Source organism: Chinchilla lanigera, unplaced genomic scaffold, assembly GCF_000276665.1.
Source record: "Chinchilla lanigera isolate Chin_1 unplaced genomic scaffold, ChiLan1.0 scaffold00052, whole genome shotgun sequence".
Lineage (NCBI taxonomy): Eukaryota > Metazoa > Chordata > Mammalia > Rodentia > Chinchillidae > Chinchilla > Chinchilla lanigera.
Genome location: NW_004955453.1, coordinates 4,155,220 through 4,165,001, shown reverse-complemented (window position 1 = coordinate 4,165,001; position 9,782 = coordinate 4,155,220). Strand labels below are relative to the sequence as shown.

At 47.7% G+C, this 9,782-nt stretch overlaps 1 protein-coding gene across 2 annotated transcripts in view; it reads right to left on the bottom strand.

Annotated features, from left to right (window-relative positions):
- Positions 1-748: 748 nt before the first annotated feature.
- Positions 749-9,782, bottom strand: part of Ncl (nucleolin) — a 9,627-nt gene continuing 593 nt past the window's right edge. The window contains exons 2-14 of one of the 2 annotated variants that reach the window (XM_013519931.1): positions 8,951-9,064; positions 6,809-7,307; positions 6,392-6,601; positions 6,198-6,284; positions 5,870-6,011; positions 5,289-5,413; positions 3,956-4,079; positions 3,259-3,416; positions 2,962-3,085; positions 2,649-2,782; positions 1,867-1,993; positions 1,318-1,541; positions 749-1,225 (exon numbers count right to left, since the gene is read on the bottom strand). In XM_013519931.1, the coding sequence (XP_013375385.1) occupies positions 1,149-1,225; positions 1,318-1,541; positions 1,867-1,993; positions 2,649-2,782; positions 2,962-3,085; positions 3,259-3,416; positions 3,956-4,079; positions 5,289-5,413; positions 5,870-6,011; positions 6,198-6,284; positions 6,392-6,601; positions 6,809-7,307; positions 8,951-9,064 (2,145 nt within the window). In that variant the 3' untranslated portion in view covers positions 749-1,148. The remainder of the gene's footprint in view (positions 1,226-1,317; positions 1,542-1,866; positions 1,994-2,648; positions 2,783-2,961; positions 3,086-3,258; positions 3,417-3,955; positions 4,080-5,288; positions 5,414-5,869; positions 6,012-6,197; positions 6,285-6,391; positions 6,602-6,808; positions 7,308-8,950; positions 9,065-9,782) is intronic. The other variant, XM_005395394.2, reaches the window with a different exon arrangement.

The window sequence follows — 9,782 nt, the reverse complement described above, 5'->3', positions numbered from 1 at the left end:
TGGGGTGAGCTCTGCACAAGGTCCAAGGTCCACCCCAACACTGCGCTCAGACCTGCTCATGAGCTGAGACAACCGTGGCACTCTGGTGGTCACGACTGCCAAGGCCGTGCAGAGTAGCCAAGTGCCGTACCACAGCCCCAGCCAAGCCCATGAAGGGACTGCGTGCTCATCTACGGCAAAGCGTGCTCCTAACAGACCTGCCTGCCACGGCTGCAAGCTCCCCGCTCGCCTTTCTCAGGGCACCATGATCAAGGCACTGGGCCCCTGTGGACCCAGTAGGCGTACCAGGCACGGTGGCTACGCTAGGGCTGCCCTGGCTCAGCACACAGAGGCACTCAGCCCGCAGGGAGCCTCTGTCAACTGTCAGCTCGCGCTCTGGCTGCCTAAGTGAACCCTGGACAGCTTTGCAACTACAGCCACCATATTCCTACCCTTCTCATGTGGCTTCCAACTCGGCTAAGGCAGAGCAGGAGACAGAGCCGCCAGGTGGCAGAAAGCGGCACAGCACAGGTCTGCAGGCCACGCACACCCTGTGCGCACACTCCTGCCCTGCGCCTCCTCCCGAGCACCCGCTGTAGCTGCGCACAGTGTAAGCGCCACGATCCCACAGGGCTTCTCCCATGCCAGCCCAGACGGTGACACACACGGCCGCCTGGTCACCAGGTGAGGTAGGGCCGGGTGGCAGAGCTGGCTTTACCATGTTCTTCAGTGGCACCCACGAGAAACACTTTTTTTAATAAGCCTGGCACCAGAGTTTAGGACTTTTAATTTGTCCTAAAATCACTGAAGCAAAAAAATCATAAAACATTCTGCTTTCCTTTACAACCCCCCAACACACACAAAAAACTATTTGTAGGAAAAAAATGGTTTTGTACATGGGATGAAACAATATAAATTCAAAACTTACAGATCAGGGTTAGCTCTATCACTCATCTCTTTAAAAAGTTTATGAATCTCCAGTCAAAACCAACAGGGTATATCGGGTACATCTCTCCTGAAATGTCATCGCTACACTTCCCAAGTAGACCACAGGATGCACACCATCTTGGAATGTCCTCAGAAGGCTCTGTCATTAACAGGTAACAGAGTAAAACCCCAGAGTCCTTTCTTTCCAATGAACAGGTAGGTACAGACAGGGACAGAAGGGACTACTCGAACTTCGTCTTCTTTCCTTGTGGCTTGTGGTCTCCGCCTCCTCCCCGGCCTCCTCGGAAGCCGCCTCGCCCTGCAGGACAAAGGTAGACAGTGAGGCAGGTAGCAGAAGCTGCTGGGCCCTCCCCAGGGCAAGCAGATGGGACAGAGGCAGCAGTCCCTTACCTCCAAAGCCTCCCCGGCCTCTGCCTCCAAATCCACCTCTGCCGCCTCGGCCACCTCCCCGGCCCCCGAAGCCGCCTCTGCCGCCTCCACGGCCCCCGAAGCCGCCTTCGCCCTTAGGCTTGGCCCAGTCCAAGGTGACTTTGTTTCCGTCGATCTCTCCATCCTCCATGGCCTCCTTGGCAGCCTTGGCATCTTCCTCAGTGTTGAAGTCTACAAAACCAAACCTGGAAAGGCCAGCAGGAGGACCGTCACGATGCACTGGCACAATGCACTGACGAGCACTGTGAGTCACAGGTGAGCCCACAGACCTCGTTCAGCTGAACAGCCAGAGCAACAGCTGCTGTGGAAGCCTAACTGCACCACCCATGTTTAAACCTGAACATGTCTCACAGAACAGCCACGCCCACCTCCTCCAAAACAGAGGCTAAAGCAACGCTGGCTCTGTGAAGTGCTGTTCTTCTCGTGCGAATCCATGACTGCCACCAGTGACAGAAAGGAGCTCAATGAGAAGGCGCCAGGCACGACCAGCGCTGCTAGGCCTGTCCTTACCCCTTGGAAGAGCCAGTTTCCCGGTCAGTGACTATCCGTGCTCCAATAGAGCCGTCAAACGATTCCTTTAAGGTCTCTTCCGTGGTTTCCTCAGACAGACCCTTGACGAACAGGGTTTTGGATGGCTCTGGGGAAGAAAAATAAAAACTGTTATTTGAAGCCACAATTCATAATGACACTACCAGGCACAGCATGCTTGTTTCAGCAAAAGAAACAGTTACAAGTGAGCCAACCATCAGTGTTAACTAAAGCAGAAGACTTGCGCCAATAACCTACCAGTTTTGTTCTGGTACCAGGGGTGGAACACTGGTTCTACTACTAAGCTACCCCCAGGACGTTTTTTTTGAGCTAGGGCCTAAGTTGCCTAAGCAGGACATGAACTTGTAACTCTCCTGCCTCAGCCTCCTTCAGTGCTGAGATTATAAGCTCACACTGTGCCTGGCTTCCATCCTCACTACTACTAATACGCAGCTGAGCTCCTGGCTTAGGTCTTTTATGAAGAGAAAGCAGGAACTACTGCAACAGCCAGCACGGCGCAACAGAGGGCAGGCAGCAGCAGGCTCGCCACACTGAGTGACACAGCTGGATCAGAACTTGACTATCTAGAGGAATTTTCTTGAGATTTCATCAAGTCTTTTTCTCAGGTAATCAGTCATCATATCCAGTTGTCACTCAGCACCAACAGCAAGTCATCCCCAGATTCGTGGGTAAAGAACTGCCACAAATTCCAGCAAATGGAGGAAGGTGCCACCCCCTCCGCGGCATCTGCTTGTTGGACTCACGGCTTCTTGCATTAGGCGACCCCCTGGGTCCCTGCAGCTCCAGTCTGATCGTTCTGCCCTCAATTTCCCTTTTATTGCAGGAGTTCAAAGCTTCCTTTGCGTCTTCAAACGAAGCGAATTCTATGAAGGCGTACCTGAGGGCAGAGTTAACCGTCAAGGTAAGCAGAGTCAGCGAGTCCCGCCACTCTGCAATCCCACAGCACAAGCCTGCTTTCCCCACTCCGCCGCTGACCATGCAGTTCCCCCTTCAGACCTACACGGGAGACCCGCACAGACCCCTGAACCCCACGACAACCAACACAAAGGTATCTACCCTTTAGATTTGCCGTTTTGGTTTTGGGGTACTTTGATAAAAGTTGCCTTCTCAAATACTTCCTGAAGAGTTTCTTCTGTTGCACTGTAGGAGAGGTTGCTTAAATACAGAGTTTTTGATTCACCTGCAAATACAGAGAGGCGCACACTAAAGATGGGAACAGCAGCTCCAGGCAGGTCACACTACCTTGCTCTGGAAAGCTCTACGCTGCTCCCTGGCTCCCTGCTGCCCCACCCCCACCCCCAGGGCAGGCCCATGCCAATGAGCTCTGCCCATTCCAGCCTGGTAGCCTCTTACCGCTCCAGGTGCTGTTCTTTCCGCCTCTGTAGTCTTGATTTTGACCTTTCTCCCCAGTATAGTAGAGGGAAACTGATCGCCCATCTATCTCTGTTCCCTGCTTTTCTTCAAAGGTTTTCTCCGCATCAGCTTCTGTCTTAAACTCAATATAAGCAATCCTGCAACAGGAAGACATTAATACAAATGCTTAACCTCAGCAACACTGAAAAGTATACTACTAGGCAACTGTAACTGTGCAAACGCCACAGCAGAGCCACCAGAACTGACACCACTCAGTGGATCTAGTGGGCCCACCGGTGTACGCAGCCTGTCACGCACAGAACTGACTACACACAGCATTTACTGGAAGACAGGAGCATCTTTCACTTACACACTATAATTCACCTTTTTCTGTTTTGAGATAAGGTCTCACTACATAGTTCAAGCTGGACTTGAACTCACTCAGGACAATCCTCCTGCCTCAGTCTCCCAAGTGCTGGGATTATAGTCATGTACCACACCTGGCCTCTAAATTCATCTTTTTAAAGTTACTCTGAATTAAGTATATTAACCTTATGCTGCAGACAGGGACCTGAGTCTCAACAGTTTATAGATAGCTGGAACTACCCAGATCCTAACCCAGAGAAGTGGGCCCACATTCCTGGCACAAAGCACCTTAACACTAATGTAATTCTTTCTTCCCAGACACAGAACTTACCCTTTACTTTTCCCATCCTTGCTGACTAGTCTGATCTCTATGGCGTCTTCAAACACTTCTTTCAGTTCATCCTGAGTGACTTTGTAAGGGAGATTTTTGGCCAAAAGTGTTCTTGCATCTCGATCTCAATTTAAAAATGAAAACAAATGAACTACATGAACAGAACACAGGGAAAAAAAACCCCCAAGACAGTTCCATCCAATGAAGTAGGATCCTTTTGAGAACAAGGCCTCCACTAAGTACGGAGCCACAGCAGTGGCAAGATGCAGTCGGTCCCACCAAGCCGGCACAGCTGTCGGCCTATTGTGTACCCAATATTTAGAACCGTGCCCAACTCAGTAAGTGCCCACAATCCTTCAACAAAGAAACCGGTGGCACACACCTGTCACCTCAGTCATTGTGGGGCCAAAGCAGGAAGAACAAGCTTATGACCAGCACGGGTAACTCAGTAAAGACCTTGTCTCCAAAAGGGGGATGGGGTACCCTGGGGTGTAGGTCAATGGTAGAATGTTTGCCTAGAATGCACAAGGCCCTAAAAAAGAACATGTAACTTAAAACATGCCAATCTACAGCTAGAAGTAAAAGATATAAACAGGAATCAGGAACACAGTATAGGTTGTAAGAAGCACCTGTATTAAGGTCTGTGTAACTCAACATGAGTACTGCTGAGTGAAAAATCTACCTTGTTTTTGACAGGGAATTGCTCTGTAGTCCAGGATGGCTTTCAACTCACTATATAGCCCTGTATAGCCTTGAACCTGAGGCGATCCTGACTCAGCCTCCTGAATGAAGCACATCTAACTCAAAAACCTTTTTGAATACCAACGGGACACCACAAGTGAAGAAAAGGACACCATCCTTGGACCTTGTGATGACTTCAGTCAAAATGAATTTTGTGTATTCAGACTGTGAAAAAGGTGTATGTGAAAAGTAAATGAATCTATCCCAGGTTTGGACTTATGTCCCATCCCCACAATATCTGATGCACATATGAAAATATTCCAAAATCTAAAACACACCCAAGGCTCAGACATTATACTAACCTGTAATTCTTTTGTGCCTCAGACTGATCTCTTGCCACTTTCTAAAAATATTTTTGTGGTGCCAGGGATACATAACCAGCCCTTTTTAAATTTTGAGACAAAGTCTTGCAAGTGATCCTCCTGCTTCTGCCTCCAGAGATGGGGGGATAGGTAACAGGTGTGCGTGCACCAGCACCCCCAGCTACCATGAACACTTTAGGCAGTTCACTCTCATAACAGGAAGAACCCAAGGGAGAAGGGTAAAAGCAGCCAAGCCCAATCATATCACAACCCACAAAAGCCTCACATACCTTTCTTGCTGTCTTTTCCTTTGGGTTTCTCTAATTTAATTTCACTGCCGAAGACTTTTAAGCCAGTGAGTTCCAAAGCCTTTTCCAGGTCTTCAGCAGATTCAAAGTCTACATAGCCAAACTTCCTTCACAGAGAAGACAGCAAAATTACAGGTGGGAAAGAAAAACCATCCCACAAAACCAACCCTCGGCACAGCCTACACTGGTGTGATGCTGCCGAGTCAGGATTATATCCAGAAGGACCTCTGGCATTAAATCCACACGCGCTGCAAATTTGGGCTGGTAAACAAGGTTGAAGTCCCTAAACCGACTGGGCAAATTCACCTTTAAGGTCTGTCCACTCCACTCCTTGTAAAGGTGCTAGCAGTGGCCAAAGGACTGTGCTTAAAGCACCAAACGAGAATCCTGTCTGACTAAACACCTCCACACCACCTTGACAACACTTCAAGTTAATGCTTTCAGGTATTTCCAAGAGCACAGAAACAATTCTCAAAAGTGTTTGCTATCATTTAATTCATTAACATCTAATTTTTAAACTGTTTACATTCATTTTTAAGGGTAACAAGCTGCAAATCACTTACCGATTTGTACCAATTCTGACATCCACAGTAGTGAGATCATTTTTAGCAAAAACTTCACTGATACCAGTTTTTAATTCAGGAGCAGATTTGTTAGAATTCAGATTTCCAACAAAGAGATTAAAAGCTGTAGTGGGTTCTGTGCCTGTACCAAAAAGGAGCCCATTAGTCTGTGACACATGGTACAAACCAATTTTCGGCACAAAACCTCTAACCACAGCACATCAGTACATCGCAACGTTAACATCAGGTTTCAGTATTAAGTCCCTTTGTCGTTCATCCTTTGCGCCGCTCCCTAGTCCTTCACCCCACCCCGACAACAGTAGGTTACCTTCCATTTTCGGCTTCTTGGCTTCAGGAGCTGCCTTCTGTTTGGTCATTTCCTTCTTTCGTTTGCCAGGTGCTTCTTTGACAGGCTCTGCACAAAATTTCAGATAAGGTGCCATTCACATGTGGCCACATACGCTAAGTCCTTCCTTTCAACACAGTTCAAGTCAGTGTACTTCACAACCTAATCTTACTTACCTTCCTCCTCTTCCTCCTCTTCGTCCTCGTCCTCATCTTCATCATCTTCGTCATCCTCATCCTCTTCGTCCTCATCATCTTCATCCTCATCATCCTCCTCCTCCTCCTCGGCCACGTTCTTGGCTTTGACAGGAGCGGCTTTTACAGGAGCTTTCTTCCCTTTGGCTGGTGTGGTTTCCATAGCTTCTTCTTCAGAGTCTGAAAGAGAAACTGCTCAACCTAGAAAGCTCCAGACCAACAGGACTCCCAGGAAGAACTAAAGGAAACATCCTGCCACCACACAGTTGTTAGGGCCCAGAGAACACTGGAGAGGATTCTAACGTGATCCCCGGGCAGCCAGGCACATGCACTGCTGCTACCAGGACTTCAAATTAAGATACCCTGCAAACAACAGCCCAGGAATGACCAAGAATTTACCATCTTCCTCCTCATCATCCTCCTCATCCTCATCCTCATCCTCCTCGTCATCGTCCTCATCCTCATCCTCGTCCTCTGAGGCAGGGGCTGCAGCCACCGCTTTCATTACTTTTGGCTCAAATTCCTCATCTTCCTCTTCCTCCTCGTCATCCTCATCATCTTCCTCCTCACTGTCACCGTCCTCTTCATCCTCATCACTCTCTTCCTTCTTGGCGTTTTTGCCATTCTTTGCCCCCTTGGCTGGGGCAGCAGCACTCTTCTTACCCGGGGCTGCGACTACAGCTTTGCCTAGTGTGGCTCCCTTCTTGCCAGGTGCTGCAACTGCCTTGGCGGGTGTCACTGTCTTCTTGGCTGGTGTGGCAGCCCCCGCCTTTTTGCCTGAGGGGACAGCTGCTTTCTTGGCAGGTGTGGCAATGGCCACCTTTTTGGTTGGGGAAGCCACTACTTTTTTTGCTGGAGTCACAGCCGCCTTCTTACTTTTTTTCTGAGGGATGACAACCTTGAGAGTAAATAAAAACAACATAAATATTTTCCTATACCCCAAAACATATCCTGGGTCCCAAAAACTTGTTTGATTCTAGCATTTTCTGTGGTTGAAGACAACATGAATACAAGTTCAAGTGAAGGCAGGTTCTTCATCCTTCTATAGCCTGAGCCCCGATCAGCATGCAACACCCAGATGGAACCTCTGAACCAAACCTTTGCCAATTCCTGCATGTCACGCTTCAATTTAAACTTTCTCATACAAAGAAGATAATAAACAGCAGTTTTACACATTGTATAGTGAATATGAGTAAATGTAAATAATTATTCAGAATCTTACATCTATGACTGCTTTTTTGATGCAGGATCCTGCTATGCAGTCCAGGCTGGCACTAAATTCACTATGTAATCCAGGCCGGCAATGAATATACTATACACCGCAGGCTGGCCTCTTAACTCAAGGAGGTCCTCCTGCCTCAGTCTTCCAAGTGTTGGGATTATCAGTATGTGCCACTAGACCCAGCAAGTGCCTCTGTTTTTAAACTGCTATTAAACTAAGGACCCTACAATGGGGAGGGGGACAGATCTCATTAAAACCTTAATCTGAAGACTTACATAAACAGAATAATCTTAGCAAAATTACAATAAAGAATGAGCACAGTAAACCAGGCGTGGTGGCGCATGCCATCACTTGGGAGCACTTGGGAGGCTGAGGCAGGAGGATCGTTGTGAGTTCGAGACCAGCCTGGGCTACAAAGGGAGCTCACAGATGGCCTGAACCGCACAGCGAGACCCCGTCTCAAAAAGACAAACAATTTAGGAAAAAAAAAAAAAAAAAAAAAAAGAATAAGCACAGTAACCTGATAAAAACCAAATACAGTATGGTCTCGACGTCTTCCATTTAGCTAGAAATGTCTCCAGCTTACCCTTCTTTATGGCAGAGTAGCATTCAACTGTACTAAAAAAAAGAGGTACACGTATATCTAAGTCCTATTCAAAACTACTTTCCATTAACCGCTAACTTTGTCAAGAAATTTGCATAAAAGTACTAAGTTCTGAACAAGAAACCTGAGCACAACTGCAGGTAAGTTGTGCCTGAAGTGAGCAAACAAGCAGAAATGACACAGAAGGCAAACACGAGCACAAAGAGAGGTGGCAGCCCTCAATCCGCACCATATACTTGGAACAGATTAGTGCCACAGATATAATAGAATAGGAAGACCCATTAATCTTGTTCAGGAAATAGGATAGAAACCTGGTAAGGGTATCCTCAGACCTAAACATAATGCTCTGCCATTTATAAAACAGATCTTACTTTTTTTTTTTTTTTTTTTGCGGTACTGGGGATCGAACTCAGGACCTTGCACTTGCCAGGCAGGCGCTTATGCCACTGAGCTATATCCCCAGCCCTTACATAACTGAAAACAAATTATACAAAAATCTGACTTATCACATCAGCCCCTGCAGAAAGTAGTGAGTAGAAAAATAGAAAAACCCTTCCCAGATAGATCACCTATCTCGAACTCACATTCAAATCTTACCCAAATGACATCCCTTCATTTAATGATTTGCGTATCTGTTCAAATATTACAATAGGTCAAACATGAATAAATCTCAATTATTTTTAACACAACTCTCCATTAAATTGGATGTAATTACCTCTTCTCCGCTGCTGTCATCTTCTTCATCGTCTGACATTTCCTCATCATCGCTTTCTTCTACCTCCTTTGGGGGAGGTGCCATTTTCTTGGGATCACCTTGATTTTTGCCGGCCTAGAAAGGGACAAATCATTATACCTCCACCCACATTTCAGACCACTCACATTTTGCCACCATTCCCCCAACAGTAAAATACTGTACAATCATCTCCTTCCTAAATTCATCCACTTTCCACGGTAAGGGTAAGGCTATTCCTGCCGGCGGTGCAGATGTTTCTCCTGGCAGGCGTTCCAAAAAAAATTTTTAAAAAGCCAACTGAACGGAAAAAGGAAGAAATGACCTTTCCTCACTTTACCTTAATCACACACCTTAAAATACATTTGCAGAATAATTCATGACACTATGCAGAACTTTTAATAACTAGCAGCCTGTACGTGGAGGGTGATTTCTCTAATAAATAATATTCCTTTTTTGGTCTTTTTTTTGAGACAGGGTCTCGCTACGTAGTTCAGGCTGGCCTCGAACTCGTGGGGCTCCATCTGCCTCAGCTTCTTTGCTTGCGCCACCGCGCCTGATACTGGCAACCCTTGCCTGAATTCCAACCAGAACATCTTTAAGGCAGCCTGAAAAAGCTGTATGTGGACCGCCGCTGGTTTTCTTCTAACTTCGTTTCCCGGCGCGGCAACCCGCCGCTGCCAGGCCCACCGGGGCCACGTGGGGCGCAGGTCGCCACCATGTGCCCGCAGGCCAGGGCCTCCCTCTAGAGCTCGCCACGTGCCAGGCCGCCGGGCCCCACGGAGGTCCCGAGGCCGCCGAGCCCCCGGCACGGCCA